The 19267-nt window shown below is 43.0% G+C and overlaps 1 protein-coding gene across 1 annotated transcript in view; it reads left to right on the top strand.

Moving 5' to 3' along the window:
• ptprsa (protein tyrosine phosphatase receptor type Sa) overlaps positions 1–19267 on the top strand; it is a 172329-nt gene that overhangs the window by 52426 nt on the left and 100636 nt on the right. The window contains 1 exon segment of the mRNA XM_043222235.1: positions 17886–18053. Within this exon segment, the coding sequence (XP_043078170.1) occupies positions 17969–18053 (85 nt within the window). The 5' untranslated portion in view covers positions 17886–17968.

Genomic DNA, 19267 nt, shown 5'->3' with positions numbered 1-19267 from the left:
TATGTTGAGCTTGAAAAATGCAATTTCTGCAAGTATTTAAATAAAATGAAGCTTTTAAATGCTTGCTAAACCTAATCCAGTGATTGCAATTGCTTTTAATAGTTTCCACTCCAAAAAAAAAAAAACCGCATTGAATTTGTGCCTCTATATCTTTAAACATGAACAGACACCAATTTGTACCCTGTTTGTGTGAAGAGCCAGCAATAAATGCGTCACAATATTTCAGGGCTGATTCATGAGAGGTGCATTAGGACGACATGAAAGCGAGAGTCCAAATGGTCTCACTTGACATGCTTTGCGTAGATTATAAGATGATGAAATGATCCGTGTGTGTGTGTGTGTGCGTGTGTGTGTGTCTTGTTCATGCGTGTGTGTCGGCGAAGGCAACAGCGTGTGAGCTGGCGGGGAGTTCCGGTCTGTGTGTAATGAGGAGGCGAGCGTGTGACTGTATGTGATGCATTCATATCCGCCCAAAAGAAGCAAAGGAAATACAGAAAAACACATAACGAGAGAAAATAGAAATCACTGCGCATTAACGGCACAAACGGCCTCTGAATATGTGAAAATACATTTAAAGAAAGGTGGAGGCAGGCACCAAATGGACGGTGTCGTCCAGGTCTTGCTTGTGTCAGATGACTGAATTCGACAACCTTTTTATACATAGTAGTTAAATGAATCCTAGCGCTCCGCTAGCAATTACCTCAAAATGCATGTCCCTGCGTTTAGCGCCGATACATTTATTCACTTCAGCTTAGGGTCGCACTGAGCACCCTTATTCATTTAACTAAAAATGTTAGCTCTACCAAAACAAGATCTTGATGTCTTGTGACTCTAACACAGGGGCTTTGATAGCTCAGATGGTGGCATGATTGTAATTTCTGCAAGCTAATATCGTTAACTGAAGTGTCTAGTAAACAACATCTCTGTTGGCAATGAGGACACCGCGAAAGTTTGCGGTACTTTTTCAGAGCCCAAATAAGGAAGTATCCCGAGTACGTTTCATGTCGTTGAGATGCTTTCATGTGGCTTCTCCCCATACAACCATCTGAGGCCAGCGTTTGATGTCCGTCGCCATGTTGCGCGAAGCTCCATGCGGGACATCAGAAGCTTTGTGCCGGAAAGTTTTAACATCTCAGGGAAGCAGCGTGGCGACTTCCTAAACTTCTCTGTGGGCGAGGTGAAAATTTGGGGATTGTTGCGCTCAGCTGGGAAAAGTCAAACTAGCCAGTTTTTTTCCGGAAAAAATGCACATTTGAGCTCAACTTATTATTATGGTTGAGAAAAGTGTGAATTATGGAGAGTCCCAAGACTGGTGTTAGAATAAATGATGATTAGCGTAGGTGTCCCACAGGGTTCCGTCCTCTGTCCTTTTGTGTTTTTCCTTAAAATTATATTATATTGGCTTCTACAAGTCAAGCACGCCTAGTGATGTTTTATTTATCTTTGCTCTGAAGCGAAATACTCCTCCAATATGTGTTGACTAAAAACATCCAGCATAACGGTAATAATTGTTCATCTGCTGGAGCTGCTCAAGGAGGGCTATTGATTTTCTTCCACTCTCTTCGGCTTGTTTTTCTTTATTTTGCCTTTGGATTCCAGCTCGGTGCGGTCGGCTCTTGCACAACCCGTTGTGAGGTTTCCTCCTGCTTCTTGGATGCCGTTCAAGCTGGAAAATAGTAACACGAGTGAAATTCGATTACGGCGACAGAAATGATGCTCATTTAAAAGGCATGAAAGTAGCTATCATCAATGGATTGCTTTGTCCTAGAAGGGGTTGCGCCTTTTACAGATATGATCCTCCGTTGTTGAGAACGGTGCTGCTGGCATAAACGCACGCATGCACGGTTGTCGCACATGCATGGTTTCATGTTTGTGTTTTCATTGATAGGCCTTTAAAAGTGGAAAGAAGGCACTGGCTATGTATGTCTTATTTTGTGTGCCATTTTTTTGCAGTTAAATGCAATGAAACATGTTAAGACAGTTGCAGTAACACTACCCAATGTGTAAACAATCATTAAGGTTGTTTTTTACTACACAGAGCTATTTGTTATTTCATTTTTTTCATATTTTTATTTTATGTTTCTGAATAATATTGGAGGACTGAGCTCATTTTTCAAGTCGTTCTCCTTCCTGCCATCAGAATTGCAGTTAGGAGCTTCATTCGGGTTTCTAGATGATAAATATCAAAGACGGCTGACATTTGCCCTCTTAAATTCAGTTAGCAATGAGCAACAGCACGGATAAGCCCGGCAGCTGAATATTAATCTCTTTTCAGTGAATGTGATCAGAATCACTTTGCTTTTAAAATCATCAGAATGTAGAGACGCATTTTCTGGATTACTGCAAATTAAGAATCGCAGTGCAAAATTCGTCTTATTATCAGAGGCATACAAAGCAAATGCGAAATTGAGAAGTGCTAAATCTGACTATTAATGCAGGGTACAAACTTGTCTATGCATTCCTAGCATTTTGGCTTGCTTGTGTGGGAAATACGGGTTCAGTTTAAGCTCGGTTCTTGTTCCCCGGTGGATCTTTTCTATAGTGTACTTTCACTAGTGGCAAAAGTTCAGAAATCCTTTGTCTTCTCAACAGACAAGTCAAGGTACACGGAAGTCAAGTGTGTCATGGAAATAGCTAAAGTGCCTCATGCATATTTCATCTAGACGGGTGTCTGAAATGGAGTTTGTGAGTGTGTGTGTGTAAGGGTTTTGTCCGGCTCCAGTATAGATTTCTGTCATGGTCTCCTCTGCGGATATTGTTACTCTGTAGACAGGCAAAGATTCACTAGAGCTCAGCTGATGTGAGGGTCTTTAATGCTTACAGATGCATCCAGTTGCCCACACAAATAACCACATAAATTGATGCTAGTTCAAAAAAATCAATTTGTGATCGTTTGAACCTTTTCTCTATCACCATCTGGCTCTATTCTGTTGTGTTAACACCGTTTTTTTTAAAAACTCCTGCATTGTCCTGCGTTTCCTTTCTTAAATATCCAGTTTAGTTCAAAAACCCATTTGTGAAATTGAAGAGGTCTCAAACATCGACAGTATTCTGGAAAGTTAGAACACCATTTTTTGGGCTCATTAAAATTGTTTTGGAGATGCCAGGATGTCTTAGCAAACTTGTTTACTAGTCTCCCATGTATTTGTTTCAAAACATAACCCTTTTCAGTTTCTTGTATCCCAACAAGACAATTCCCAGCTAATGTTTGTTGAGCCAGAGCCCAGGATCCATTGTTTACACAATGTTCAATTGTACCGTGGAGTCATTAATCAGTTTGGGGCCGCTGCCTACGAGTTATTTTTATCTCCCAGCAGGCTCTAGAGTTCTTTCAGGGCAACCCTGTTTTTTATTCTAGACACCCCTCCAGCACTACTGCCAACTTTACCGTCAGTCGTGTCTATAAATACGTTCACCTCTTTTTGGAGGCTTTGAAGTCCCCATTCATGCTTCTTATGCACCCTTCAACTTCAGAGTCCAGCGGCAGACAGGAAGTCATGTGGCCCCTTCTGTTTCCAGAGTTGTGGGGGTCACAGGGAATGGCAGGATTATTCCCATGATGGACAGTTAAAAGAGCTATTGCCAAGTTGGCGACGAGGGTAGGGTCATAAGCAGCCTTTCGGCATGGACTTTTTTTCTGTAGTTGCCATGGAGAGCGCCAACTCACCTGACCTTTGACCGAGCACTTGACTGAATCCAGACTGCGAGTCTGAACATGTGGGTGGAGTTTCAGCGCTCTCCCATAAACTCTTATTAGAATCATTCTAGTCTAAACTCTCCTATATGAAGGTGCTGTAAATTATTAAAAATATTACCCAGAATAGCTAAAAAAGCCCTTCCACTCCACGTCCCCATCATTTTTATTTCGACTTCCACCCCATCAGCTCAGTGTCAAACCAAGTTCTCCACAGTTACGGGGCTAAAAGTGAGTTTTCCCAGTCCCTCTATTTTTAGCCTTCGCCTCGGGTGGAGATGAAACGGGAGCTGAAGGAATAGGAGGAATTTGGGTTTTTCGAGAAGCCATCATTTCATTTTTTTTCTCTCCCATAATCTGCCAATATATGCCTATTGTTTTCATTTTAGCCACTGCTAAAACGGCCAATTCCTTCGACCAGGGAATTCCCGAAATAAGGCAACTGCTTTCTCCGTGTGGCATGCAATGTTCAGCCGGAGTGTCTACCTTTTTTGCAAAGCTGTTGTGAATTCCCATGGTGCCCTGGGGTCACGTCAGGCCAGACGTTTCTGACAGGGGTCGTATCCTGTGTAGCTGTAAGCTAAACGCCAGTGTAGCCTTCTTCAAAATACAAGGTTGCCAATTCTAAGCCTCCGTTCCGTTTAGCTGTTCATAAACAGCAATGTTTTGTATGTATTAATTTTGTTTTTATCAATCAATGTTGTCTTGAGTCCTAGGGAGATCCTATCCGCCACTCCTGTCTGCGCTGAATGCGAAGTGAGCCACTTGACTTGCAAATGGATGCAAACGTGAGTGGTGTATCACGCTTTGGTAACTGAAGAAGGATCAGTGACGCTTCCCATAGGCAAAGATTTATCTGCGGCTCCAGAGGACAAGCCAGCCTTTCCCCTTTCGTTTTGTCTGTGTGTGTAACCTGCAGACTCCCACCTCAGGATTTAATGGAACTTCCGGGAGACTTGCCATTCATGGTACAGCGACTGCTACGCCGCTCTCAACAGCAGCCTTAATTGCTTTCAACACGGTGGCCGTTTAGTTAAAACAAGCTTGCTGTCAGGGAACATCCGAGTACATTCGACCCTGAAACATCTCATGCAGGCTAATCTCCGCCACCGCATTGCCACCTTCTCGAACCCACAGTAAAATCCCAAGCAAGACGCCTCAGATTACTTTTTAGGCCCGGGGAGCTGATGATGAAATAACTGTGTTAAACTAGCGTGAAACTTCCAAACCAAGACTCCCCGCCTCGGCAACACACGCTAGCCTAAATGGACCCCTGCAGCTCGGACCGTCTGTTTGACATTGATACTTCTCAGTGCATAATTGATATTCACCTGTCTCCTCTTAGACGAGGGTTAGATTAAGGTTAAAACCAGGGGGTTTTGAAATGCCGTCCTAAGGTTTATAGGCAGAAGGTTGAAATGGCAAATCAGCTGAGATTGTCGGCGTAATGAATTCGTCCCTAGCCGTAAAATCTCTCCCCATACATTAACCTGCTCTTTAAAGGTTACCGTACGCCCTCGTTCCAAGGGCAGTCACTGCAAAGCGCGCAACACGCGTAATGTTGCCATTGCTGTAGCATGCTCCAACTAGCCTGATTGTCCCCATCATATTGTGTTTATGAAAAGATATTTCTCTCACAGTGGTGGCTGATTAGCTAACTAATTGTTAGCGGCGTAAAGGGAGGCCAGGCTCAGACGTTGGCATGCGGAGAGCTGCGCATAACAGTTCCACTCCCACACTCTCATTAAAATACCATTCGGAGACGGGTTATTTATTTTAGCTGAGGAATGCTGGGAAGGGGGCTGCCTAGCACAGGGAGGAGAAGGTAGTTTATGTCGTCCGAGTGGACAGCTGACTGCAGTTATTCCACGTTGACACGGAATGTGGGATTTGGTTTTTCACGAAGCTTGCGATAATTATCCCTGCTGCAGGCTAACGAAAGAGTAGTGAAAACAAAAACATCATGCATTGTCATTTACGTTAGGAGGCTAATCTTTGAAAGGCATTCTTTGCTAAGTCTTTGTAGTTTGTAGTATGCAAAGCTTTTAGGCGGTTCACCTTTTCCTTTTTGCACGCTATTTTTATTTCTATATTTTGTGTTAGCTTTATTTAGTGAGGATTTGCTAATTATTCAGTTTGCTAATTATCTGAAAGGTTTAAACATAGCTTGTTCGTGCTACATCAACATCATAATAGTGACAGCACTTTTGTTAGTTTGAGATTTGTACTGTTGCTGCTTCCTCAGGAAAATACGATTTCTGTTCACTAGCTTTTATTTAGTAAAAAAAAACAAACTGTTGTAGTTACTGAAGCTGTTAAAAAAAACATCTTATTTGTGTACGTGTAGGAATATGTAGTTTTTAGACTGACATTTTGTTTTGATGTTCTTGCTGAGGGTTTGCACAAGATTCAATTCTTGGATGTTTTCCCTTGCCTTTTTTAACTTTTTGACAGAAAATGGGTTTCGTGAAACATGCACCTTTTTGTCAGTTTCCTTCAACAACCTATCAAGCCTCTTTTGTGTGGTCGCATGCCTTACGTTTGTTTGTGTGCTTATGCCGTATTGCGTCTCTGCGAATGCCTTTCAATCGTGTGCGAGACCGAGAGCCCCCACTTACAGATTGAAGATTGTTTTCTCTAGCCGAGTGGTGGCTGAGTGAGAAATCTGGACAGAAAGCGAGTGATGAGGAATGAGAGGGAGAGCGAGTGGGAGAATGTCAGAAAGTCAGGGCAGATGGACAAAAGGCCCAGTGTTATCGGCCCCAGCAGATCGGCCCCCAGAATGCCACAGCTGGTTCACATTTCCACGGGGAGCGATGGCGACCGGCTGCACTCCTCTCTTACTGACCCCATGCTTTTCTCACACACACTCTAAATCTGGCCCTTAGCACACATTCGCTGAGCTAAGATGCACCACAGACCCTGACGGTGTTTGGAATTAAATACTAATTGAGAAGCATTTACTGTATATCGCATGCTAGCTTTTAAAACTGCATGTTTAGAATGGAATACTAGATTACACTTTGCTGAAAGTTGTGCAGTATATACTGTATAATAGTGTTTAAAAACATACTGCTTTTAAAAGCATACTGTATACGTAGTTTTTAAAACTGAATACTAACTTTTTTTTAAAAAGAGCAGTTTATACTACATACTAGTTGTTAAAATAGTATATTTAAAATGGTATACTGGTTTATTCTTTACTAAAATGGTTGTTAAAAATTTGAATTTTTGCAATAGAATAGTTTTTATTTTTGCATTATATTCTGGATATTTTTTGTTCTCTGTAACAATGTGTGTCGAGAAATCATCTTGTACATAAATCAATATGCATGCATGCATGCTGAACAATGCTTTTTCTTCAGTAATTCTGTGTCCTAGTAGCTTCATGACCAAAACAAAGTTAAATTGAGCTTCAAATAGAACTTAATTTTGGAGATCTAACAGCATGCTGTGACAGTTTATTGGGCAAAATTAAAGGAACGTTGAGTTTATTGGCTGTGCAATATGTGAATGTTGTTTTCTCCAGTGTTTTTGTTGTGGCGCTTCACATTCTTGCTTCTAAATTGACTTGCACACACAGAAACTACCCTTAATATGGCCTGTTTGGTGGTACCTCTGTTTTTTAAATGTATTTGTTCTTCTTTACGTGACTCCAGATGAATCATCTGTTTTCATCCAGATCCACCATGTAGTCCCTGCATGTGTGTAAGCAACCCCCCGCCCGTGTGCTTCCTGGGAATAGCTTGCTCTAGTAAACAGGGCTCCCTGCGCAGTTTCTCTCATGTGTGTTCCATACATGAGCTTATTCAATACCACTCTGTAATCCCTACTGCCTGTCTGTTTGGGCCCCTCAGGCCTTGTTACCATTCACACTTGCTCAATCAAGCTCTTACTCGCACAAGACTGCACAATTCCTATTGCCCCCGCTTGATCAGAGAGGGAGAGGGAATGTTTTCCATGCAAAACTTACGCGATTATTTCACTTACGTTTTCGAGTGCATCCTTAAATGATGACTTTCTGGGAGTCTTTAGCTTATACAAACTATAATATACAAATTGCATAACACTTGGAGGACCCCCAACACTGCACTGTTTGTTTGCGTGTCTCTTTTGTCTGACACAACCATTTCAGATCTTGGAGTCGTTGCTAATGAGCTGATTATCTGGATCAGGTCTGTTTGATTAAGGAGACATTGAAAACATGCAATCTTGGGGGGCCTCCAGGAAAGTGGTTGGGAACCACTGCCATAACTGACCCAAATTAGAATCCAGTTGGGGCCATTTTTGCCTTTTAAAATACATTTTTGTCACATTTTTTACACAGTTTATAAGCATAACCTAACTTTATTTTAGATTGACTATTTTTAAACAGCCATTGCCTCTGCATTTTTCTTTTTTTTTAAACAAGTGTTGTTGTTCTAAAACATCAGACCTTTGTTAGATTTGGTCTGCTGAGCCTGTCTGGAACCCACATTTGCACCATGGGAATATGCTCAAGGTTGCTAGGTTTGGGAGAAAGCATCTCCCCTAGCTAGGTATGCTGTGGAAAGTTTCCCTTGGACTCGATGTGATTTCTAAAGCACTCTGGAAATTCAACAATACAGAGGTTTGCCAAGAAAATACATTTTGGGAAAGGCTTCTGCTTCTATTTTAGACAGAACTGGACAGCAGTAACAATACCCAGCTTGATATTCTGCATAAACATGAGCATTTCAGAGTGAAACACAATCACACATTCTCTCGTTCTTCCCAAACACGCAGGCAGGCAGCTCTTCCCTTGAGATGGCAGATCCGAGCAAGCCATATGGAGCAGGCTGCATCTTGCTGAGCACGCCTGACGACAGCCGAACAGCTTGGGCTGTACTGGAATGACAGCCTTCAGTTCTTTTTACCAGGTTTTCCAAAACCTGCTTCTTTTGCTCTCTCCCACCCTCTTCGTTTTTCACAGTACTTTTTCCCCCTCTTCATAACCAAACAGATGGAATGAGGGACTAGCATCACATGTTTAGCAAGCAAACACACTTATCCGCTGACAGCTCTATCCTGGCTTAACAATCTGTCTCGTTCAAGCACCTCCCTAAATGATGCCACATAACCACCCTTAGCTATCGTCCCAGAGTACACTTGAGGGCCTAGAGCTCAGGTATCAGGTACCTGCCTCAGAGGAATAGATGATGAGAAAAGCAGTAACACAAGTGTGTACCCCTCGAACACGACCTTCCCCTTTTGAGGGAGCCAGAATGATAACTATGGCAACGTAGAGTTGTGTTGTTCTTTTTCATTTCATTCCCTCCTAGCACAGTTGGTGGTTCACCACTTGATGTGTTCAGCTCTTCTTCGGCACCTCCTCCTACCCATTTCTCCGTAATCAGCAGACGCGCCGCACCAGGTGGCTGGACCGGAGAGACCAGGAGAAAAGAGCGTCACAGCTTCTTAATTTAAAGTATTCAAATTCCTCGCGAGTGATTTTGATTAAGTCGGCCCACACATTCCCGTTCACGCTCAGCGGGTACTAACGAGACTTGGGCGGTGAGAAGGAGAAGGGGGGCTTCCTAGCCTGTAATGAACAGAACAACTCTCTGCTTCCTTGCGCACACAAAGAAACAAAGAGCCCAAAGTATCGATGGTTAGGTTTGAAAATAAAGTAGCTGTATCTAAGATAAGAATTAGAGTCTATTTGTCTGCATCTGATTATGGATCTCATGAGAGCTTTGAGTGTTCCTTGGCTAATTGCAGGATCTCTAACAAGTCATCGAAGCTATAGTATTGGATTAGCTTTCCCACAATTTCACGTTTTCGGTCAGTGCTGCCAATTGTTACAGTAATGAAAAATTGATTGTTGTATAATCAGCCTGACTCGCTTGCGGGAAAATGTAGCTCTGTCAATTCCGTCTGCCCAGTCAACCAATCACCCAGATCGATTCATCGGATTGACCCGATTGTGCTCTCTTTCTTTCTCTCTCCGTCCTTCTCTGAGCAAGGAAAGATTTACTCATCTCATTTTCCCTCCCTTAGTTAGGCCTGTTGTTCCATGAATGCGAGTCAATTGAGCGTTGTTGATGGAAGGGTTCTGCGAAAGGACAGAGCGAGGCTCCCGGTGTAGTGCTGTCGTCCTCTTACCTGTTCGTTCTGCCGACGTTTGTCATTTCTTTGACCGCTCGGACCCTCTGGACGAGCTAGAGGCCGTGGGGTGGCTGATGCGCCACAGCTAAGTCGAGGTACTGTCTCACAGCTCAGAGGGCCTGTCAGATCTCTTTAGAGATAAAGAAACGAAGGCGCCTCTTACTCTCACGCCGACTACACCTCACACCATGCAGCTCTGACTTAACGCCTGATACGCTGTTGAAAAGGGCCAGTTGCCTGACACGAAAGAAGTGCCCACAGGGTCGTTCATGGCACGCAATGCTGGCGTCTTTCTTTTTTTTTTTTTTTTTTTTTAAATGGTGCTCCTCGTATTGCGTGCAGATGTAGTTGAATGCAGTTGTTTTTGATGAGCTTGCAATATTATTTCCATCAAGTGTGGTTCCCTACTGGGAGTGCAGGAATGCTGGATGGTTAAAAAAGAACTTTAACCAGCTGCTTAACCTCTCACCTTTGATCCCTCCTGCAAGTCTTCAGTTGTCCGAAGAGGTAATAAGAACTTCTTTTGGGTGGCCCAGGAAGGATTTGTTGGGCACTGGTCAAGGCGTATTCTGATGCAACACAGCGTCAGTGCTGAGCCTCCTAGAACACTGCATGTCCTTCATGAGGTCGAACTCCAACAATAACCTAGTGTTTCGATGCCTGTTTATGAGTGGTACTTTCATATGCGGACAGCGTAGCCTCTGTTTCCTCTGCGGCTCATTCAGGGACACATCAGAATATTTAGCTGCCCAAGTTGAGGCTAACAACCCCTCTACTCCATTTCTACTGAGCATGTGGGGTCACCTCACCTCTGACCCCGCTCCTATTCGACAATCCCTTGCTTGTGCAGCCCAGTCAGCGAGATTAGCAACATGGGAAAGCACTGCTGTGGTGGACTCTATTTGCCTGTCCTCCTTGCAGCTTTTATAATGGCCGTAAAAAGTGGCCAGTTGTTATTCCCGAGCTGGGATGGAGGGAGGTGACAGACAGGAGACTCAAACCCAAACCTGGCCATCTGTTTTCTGTCTTCAACACGTCTCTCTCACTCTCTCAATTCAGCAGGCTGAGGGGAGGGAACCGCATCTACTCAGCCCAGCCGTGAACCCGGGGACACTTACCTCACTCGCACACATTCACGTCTGCCTCAATGCGCTTTCTCCCGAGGCTCCAGTCGCGGTCAGAATGAGATTATACACTCCTGCACCCACTCACCACAGCGCTGTCATGTAATTACAGCGGTGAGGAGTCAACGTGCTTGAGCAAAATGGTTTTATTATGGTGAATAAAGGGGCGAAAAAAATCCGAATTCCCCATATGTTGCCACAGCCACCATTAGCGCGCACTCTTCGCAAAATCGGTGCAGGCCCTGTCGAGTGGAGCATGTATAAACAAGGTGACGAATTGACCCCGGGTTGTTAATTAGCACAATGAAGTTATTTCAGTTAATGGTACTAGGGTGGGCGCTGGCGTCCTTGAGGAAAGAGCTCTTAATCTGAACAGCTCCACTCGTGTAGTTCAGGTGCAAACTGCCTCTCAGTACAGACTAGGTTCAACAAAACTAAATGTGTTGTTTTGCTTGGTGCCCAAATACCAGGATTCATTGTATCCCACCATCAGTATAAGACAGGAGCTGTTTTTTTTTTTTTTTTTTTTTTTTTTGTTGGGATTCATTGCTTCCCACCATGAGAGCAGGATATTGTTTGCAGTATAGAGCACTAACATGCTGCCTGCGGCAGTGTGGTTACACCTAGCCTAAATGGATGCGCAGTTCTGGAATGCTAATGCAGCCCATCCACCCCGCCTCGGGCTGCGCCGCCAATAACGGTGAGTGGCAGCGTAATTGTCCACCTTTGAAAGGAACCATCCCATCCTTCGGAGCAGCTGCCGAATCATAGGTTGCCAGCCTCCCAAAATAACGATTTATTTACCTTGATTTGAATGATTCCATACTGCAATCCCGTGGCAACTATGCAGAGCCGCTATTTACCTAGCTAAGAAAAGTATTCCAATTTCCAAGGGGCACCTGCGCTTAATGCAATTTTATTCCTTGCTGGGGTCTGGAATATAAATGCGTGCCGATATTTCCGCCTCTACGGTGGCCCTTGAAAAGCTCTTAGTTGGGTCTTAAAGGGCAGGCGTCGCATGTAGATGGCTTGGCGAGAATCCAAAACCTAACGTCATTCTTCTTTCAAGGACTAATGCAGATCACAGTCAGGCCGGATTTGTAATTAAATTGGCTTTTGTGAAAGGTACAGTCAAGCATGTCAAAGACTCAATGACCTGTCTTTTAGACAATATGTCCTACGCTGGAATATAACTGCTTTTCCAATTCAACATTCCATTTTTTTTTTTTTTTTTTTACAATCAAGAAACCGATGCTAATGCTGGAAGGCTAACCGACACTATTGAAATGACTTTATGAGAGCTGTGTTGACATTACTACAGCTCAACTAGCACAGCATTAGCAATATACACCTTAAACTCAACGTAATGGACTGAAACACTCAGTTTGGGGTGGGATGCAATGAAGATTTAGCATGTTAATTCATCTATTCAACTATTAAATATGATTTGTTATTGCCTGGTAGTAGTGGGGACATTCTCATTATAGAGAGTATTTTATTGGATACAAATGTATGTCTTAAATGTGAATATCTTCTAAAGGTTTAATTCATACCTGTTTAGGAGTGCAATAGCACTTAGATGTTAGCCTGAAAGCTAAGAGATATGAACTAAAAGCCTTCAAGCTTTATGCGAGTGCCATGTTTGACTGCATTGCAGTACGTCTGTTCTTCTCACAGAAGTGAAAGGACTCTTGGATTTATCTCCCTGAAAGCGCAAAGGTCAAACGTGCCACCTGGTTTTCTCAGAATGACATATCAGCGTGAAGCAGCTCTCACTTTGTTCCGACGCGGGCACACATACACTCCCTCCGTTCTGGTTGTACTCAAGACTCAGAATTATGTAACGGCTGTTTGGAGAGGATATAGGAGAAAGACGTTTTCTTGGCAAAAGCCCCCTGCCTGCTTTTCTTGCCTCTCTCCTCCCTGCCACTGTTCTGCATCTTAAGTGGAGACAGAGCGACTCCTGCGTGTGTTATTTTTCATCAAACATTTCATCTCGGCTCCACGGCACATCTGCAGCGCAGGGAAAAGCTGTAGATCATCTCGCTGCCATTGTAAACAAACACAAAAGCGGGAGGCTTTGGTCACAGAAGACGTCGCTGTCTTCTCTCTGTGTCTCTGTGGATTGCAGCCATGGCGGCGATGGCAGGTGTGTGCCTTGAAATGAGAGGCAATCACCTGATAATGCTGTGATTGTTATGCATCTGTGTGGCGCATTAGAGGGATAGAGGATACAACTGGCAAAAAATATTTACATAATGCTCCCACAAACGCATGCAAATGCATATGATTACTCAACATCGGCAGTGTACGGCGAGGCTTTAGGATGGATTTCGCTAAATCTGTCAAGAACATGTCCTTTTTATTCTCTTCACAAGTCCGATTTTACCCCGAAATCAAAAGATTGAAACATAAAATAGTAGATTACAGAGAAAATGAATTAGATATAGTAGACATTGGATATCTTTTCTCATTGTATCTATCTAGCGATCTATCTGTTCTGGACTTGTTACTCTATATTTTAGTAATATAGCATTTAGCATATAGTAATAATTATAGTCTTATAGTAATTATTATCATTATTATTATTATACTACAAATAAATATAAATACTATTATATATAATAATATAATAATACTAATATTTATTATTATTTCATTTGCTAATAAATTAGTAGATTTATTCAATTATTGTTTAAAAAAATGCATTTATACAAATACTTTGTGTGTGTGTGTGACGTGTACTTAGTACTAGTGGTTCTTTATTGCAGAAAGCAAGGAATGTAATTGTTATAGTATCATTAAATGCTTCCAGTGAGGTAGGAAGCACCATCAGATCAGTATTGTTTTTGTGTCACAATTAATGCTTGTCACCAGTGCTGCAACTCTCTGGGTTCTTGTTATTGGATTTCACAGTGGTTTTTGTATACTTGTTTTAGACGATACAAACTTGGGTTTACCGTTGACTTTAAATGTCAGCTGCACTGTCAGAGCTGAAGTGGAAATGGTAGCTGGATTGTGAAAGCACCTCTGGCTGAATTTACCGTAGGGACGAACGCTGGCCTCTCTCTGTGCTCTATTCAAAATGGCAGCTTGGACAGCAAAGAAAGACAAACACAAACTCAAGCCACCTGGACTGCACAGTCAAATCTGGCGCCGACACGAAAGCCAGATGTGTGTGTGTGCTCGGGCTCTCTCACTTTTCGGACACATAAGTGTGTGTGACCGCAGGAGTAGTGTGTGTCCTTGATAATTGGACTGAATCAAGAGCCATTCACAAGGGCCTCCGTTGCCTGTAGCATACGGAGGGAACGGCGCCATTACGATGGGCTCTTTAAGGGATATTACATTCGCTCGTAAATAGAAATGGCTGCGGCATTGTTTTATGAGACCCCTCTGAGGTCCTTTGTCTTGAATCGGGTTTTAAACCATCACGTTTTTTAGTGTGCGAATCTAATCAGAGGGCCGTGTTCTTTTCCACTCCTTTTTGGCGACGGGATTGTGCTTAACGACAGGCTACTGACTTCACAGTGTGCGTTGCTTGTTTAGCTAATATAGTAAGTGTAATTAGCATTTGTTCATTTTGGTGTGCTGCAGCATTGGGGTGTTAGCAGCCCTGCTAGCATGCTATCACCTGCGATATCCGAGTCAAAGGTGACTGTAGGGGTTGAGAGAGTGTTGCAGACAAGTTGTAGCGCGATGTCTTTGCGATCACGCCCGATTGCGCGGTTATCAGCGGTTTGATCTCTATATTGAGGAATGCTCTCTGGGGCGCTTAATTGGGAGTTTTAATTGGATGTTCGCCATGGTTTCTTCCCTCACACAGACTCACTGGGGACTCCGATCTGGCTTCCTCCTCTGATTATCCAGCTTTAAAAATCTCTCACACACACACTATCGTCCTCCCAGTCGTTACGCAGCTGCAGCTGTTTCTTTTCCAAGCATCTGTATAGTAGTGTCTTTGTCGACACGCGCTGCTACCGGATTTTTGCATTCTTGCGTCGATCTACTTGCACAAATCGGGAAGAAGTGCTTCGCTCAGTGCCGGTGTCCTTCTGTTTTCGTTTTTCAGCATTGCGGATTTCATAATCATCACTCACATTAATGCGAGCGCGTTAAATGCAGCATGCGCCTTCCGCAGCCACGGTTTGAACCTGGCCGTTCCAAATGTTCATGACTCTTCTTCGGCGTTCGTTTAGTAGAAGGTTGTTATTTCTGTTCACGGGGCTAGAACGCAGTTGTTTTGCTGCATTTTAACATGCCTATTATTCCCGCGACTGCAGGGCATGCATCTTTTCACGTACCCCAGTTTGAAATGCCAGATCTTTCAATCTTTCACTCTCTTTTCTTTCTGTCGTCGTATCTCTCTGTTTTAGTGCGGAATCCGACATGTTAGCATTAATAATGCATGGAAACGTGGAGGATTAGGAAGCCAGCCAGTCATGAGCGCAGCCCTGATTGCATCTGACTGCTGGTGCTCTCCATTAAAAAGAAAACACACACTCGTACGGCATATCGCCATTGGCTTGAGGTAGCAAGAAAGATAGGAGATAGAAAGACCTGGAAAGATAAAAGACCTGGGCACGCATAAATGCACATCTCGAGAGCCGCTCGACTGACTGTCAGTGGTTGCGATGCTGGTATCCGCAGGCATTGCATATCCTTGGCTCATAATGGCTTGTATAAAAAAAGCTTGGGTTATTTGGAGTTTGGAGGTGTGGGGTTTTGCACCCAAACCGTTTGTGTGTACCAAGTGTGGCACGATTTTGCATCAGCATCAAACGCACGCAACACATTGTTATGGTTTGGCATGCCATTATTAATGGTATGACGCAAAAGTTGTTCCATAGTGTCTTTGCTTGTAGTGTCGCTCCCCAACAAGTCCATAACATTCTCCTCTTCGTACAGCTCAATTATTCATACACTCAGGTCCTTGTGCATATTGCATGACAGTGCAGTTGAAATGTGCTTATTTTCCCAGCCTTTGAGGGCTAGCCAAAGTGGGGAACGCGAACTGTGAGCGCTTGATTTGCGCATTTGTTGATTTGCACCAACAAATGCGACTGCGCGATTGAGTCGTTTCACCCCAAGCATGATACAAATTGACTGCGTTTCGTTGTAGCACACTGTTGCAATGAAACCGTAAACCTTCACGTTCCAGACAGGGTGAACGGGAGCTGCATCTGGAATCTGATTTGGACAGCCAGCGTAGGGGAGCGTCGTAAATCAGGGAGGACATATTCCTCCTCTCTGTCTGGGCATGCCGTGCCCGCTTTGGCCCTGTGTTTGTGGCGCTCCAGAGCCGAATCCCTCGACTGACGTTTTCAATTGTTTATGTGAGGCGGAATTTCAAGTGTCGCCATGCAGGTTGACAGGAAACCCCAAGCTGACAAGCCAGCTGTCACTAGGTCCTCGCTCTCACATTATGACTTCCAGGCTCTCTGGAAACGTAACACGCCACACTAGAGGAGCACAAATAGCAGTACAGACTGACACGCCGTGTGCGTATGTGATGGCGGTGTTATTGTGTTGATCACAGCAGAAGGACACAATAGACTTATTATGAAAGTTTGAAGTGTCTCACGTGCCCTCAGGGGAGGAGAACAAGAGCGGACTGTTGCAGTGCGTTATGTCACCACCCACAATCATACGGCTATCTTGGCCTCTTGGTGACATTTGACCATTTCGTTTTCAGTGTTGATGACTTCTCTTTATTCTTTGAAAATCCTATTACTGTTAAAGTTTTTTTATACTAAATGCATTTTGGACAGTATTTTTACAATATTATTAATACTATTGTATGTAACATTATTAAAAAATATTGTCAATGTTTATTTTTGTTGTGAATGCACATTTAAATCGTAATTATTAACAGTATTTTTATTAATCCATTTATCTGTAATATGTATCTCTAATCGGACTTTTTTTAGCATTTTATTTCTAATTTATTTAGACACATGTCAAGTCATTGTGGTGCTGAAATATAGTATTTTATGCAATATAAAATATTATTTATTTTTGTAGAGGCACAATTTCTCAGTAGCAGGTCCGAGACATTTATGTATTTATTTATTGTATATGCTCATTTCTTAAATTTTTTTTAGAGAATGAAAAATGTCAAATATTTCATTAAGCTTGAATTTATTTTTATTTATTTATTTTATTTTTTATTTCTGATTTATTTAGACAAAACCTCATAGATTTTTAATATTAGCCATTTGTCAGCCCATTTAGTATTTCCTCAGCTTCCACTGTTGGTCCCCCACCAGATCCCCAGGGAACAAATTGAAAAAAATAAAAAATTAAAAAAAGAAGTGCCAGCTTGGACTGCGACTTGTTTGAACACCCTTACTGAGTCACACAGGCCTGGAGGTTCATCTACAGATGCCGCAGTCACTCTTTACAGACTCTCAGCGCTTCATGTCAACATCTCTTTCATTCTCGACGTGAGCGAGAGCTTCCGAAAGCAACTACACGTGTTCGCGCGTCTCTTGCCATCTTGCCATCTGATGTTCTTGCCATCTTTAATTAAATGGTGTACAAGCACGTTCGCCGGGTTTCCGCCCTGCGTGTGTGAGAGACACAGCAACCCACGAGTCGACTCCCAAGGCAGAAAGCAGTGACGGGGGGATTAATCGCAATTTGGCTAAAACAAAGAGACGCCGTCTGAAATATTGATGAGTGTCTCGGTAATTACAAGATGGGCGGATAAGTAAATAATGACAAGATCCAGCGATAAAGCCTGGCTAATTATGAGTTGTGTGAAACTGTAATTGCGAGTCTGAGGGAATATGAACAGACTCAAACTGAGCCTTCTGGTAAAGAGAGTGAATGTACTTGATGGTTGACTGGTGAGACGATGTTAACATTTTTGTGTTTCTCTTGTCTGTCAGCGAACGTCATTACTCATCAGCATTCCCCTGTTTTCTCTCTTTCTCCAGAGTGTTAACGTCCAGCGTGCCAACCCTTCATCTCCAGCCTGTGGGGCCGCGGCTCTCCAGCCAGGTCAGAGGTCATCAGCGACATGATGCCAGCCGGCCACCTGCCCATCCTGCTCTCCCTGAGCGCCCTGCTGCTGTCTCCGCTGCTCACCGGCTCCTTGGCCTTATGTAAGAGAAAACTAAGATGAAACTTGAGCTTAAGAGTCAAGTTTAAGTCTCAAGTGTGTCAAAACTCTAAAATAGACACTTATGTTAGTGCCATGCAAATGTTGAGACTTGTGGCCCAATATGAGCTGATTTAGTGGCCGTTTTTGGGTTGACGCAATGTATTATCATTGCAGGCCCAATAATGGCCAAATCAGTGGTTAACGGTGGCCATTTTGGATAGACATTGATGTATTACCATTGCAGACCCAATATTGCCTGATTCAGTGGTTGAGGGCTGTCATTTTGGGTTAATTTTCACGTATAACCATCGCACGTCCAATACAGGCTGATTCAATGATTAAAGGCAGCCATTTTGGAACAAAATTGATGCATTAACATTACAGGCTCAATACTGGCCGATTAAGTGGTTGAAGAGTCATTATAATTGGCCTAGATACTTTTAACAAATAAATAACTCTGAAAATGAGCAATTTTAATATATTCGTTCCTGGCAGAGCAGCAGGTTTAATATTTGAAAGAAACCTTTTGTTTGCAACAAAACTTAAACCAAACCAAACTTCAGGTTGATCAAATAGCTTTATTTTATTGGTATAGCGCTTCTCACGATACCAATCGTTGCAAAGCAGCTTTACAGAAAATCACGTTTGCATTGGTATATGCCTGTACTTTATTTTCCGACAGTTTATGAAAATAAAGACTGAACTCAAGGTTTATTTACCTGCTAGTTGATACGAAACTCAATGACGGCTTTTTTTTATATTGGAGTTGACATTTTATCTGTAATTGAATTAGTTTTATCTGTTTACATGATTAAATCCCCCTCATACAAACGTGTATTTTTAGGTCAATTGAACTCGAAACTAAGCTAATTACACAGGACTTGTTTAAACTGATTAAAAAGGCTAGTCATCCAGGCAAACCACCGACTTGCAGGTTTCACAATCAACAAAACAAAAATGTGTGGGTTTGAGGATCTCCCAGCACACGCAGAGACGCGAGGCACGAGATCGCTGTTTATCGGATTATTTCGTCTCTCTTTTCCGCGTGTATATCTCTTCATCAGACGGATCAGGGCCTGCGCTGTCTTTTAATTTCCAAGGCTCGAAGTCAGGATTTGTTCTGCACCATTTCTCCCCTAAGATGGGTTTAGAGACGCATTAGGGAAACAAAACAAAGAGTCAAGTGAAGTAAAGAGGGGCGAGTGCGAGCGAGGG

Source organism: Puntigrus tetrazona, chromosome 22 (genome assembly GCF_018831695.1).
Source record: "Puntigrus tetrazona isolate hp1 chromosome 22, ASM1883169v1, whole genome shotgun sequence".
NCBI lineage: Eukaryota > Metazoa > Chordata > Actinopteri > Cypriniformes > Cyprinidae > Puntigrus > Puntigrus tetrazona.
This window is presented reverse-complemented; position numbering and strand designations above follow the sequence as displayed.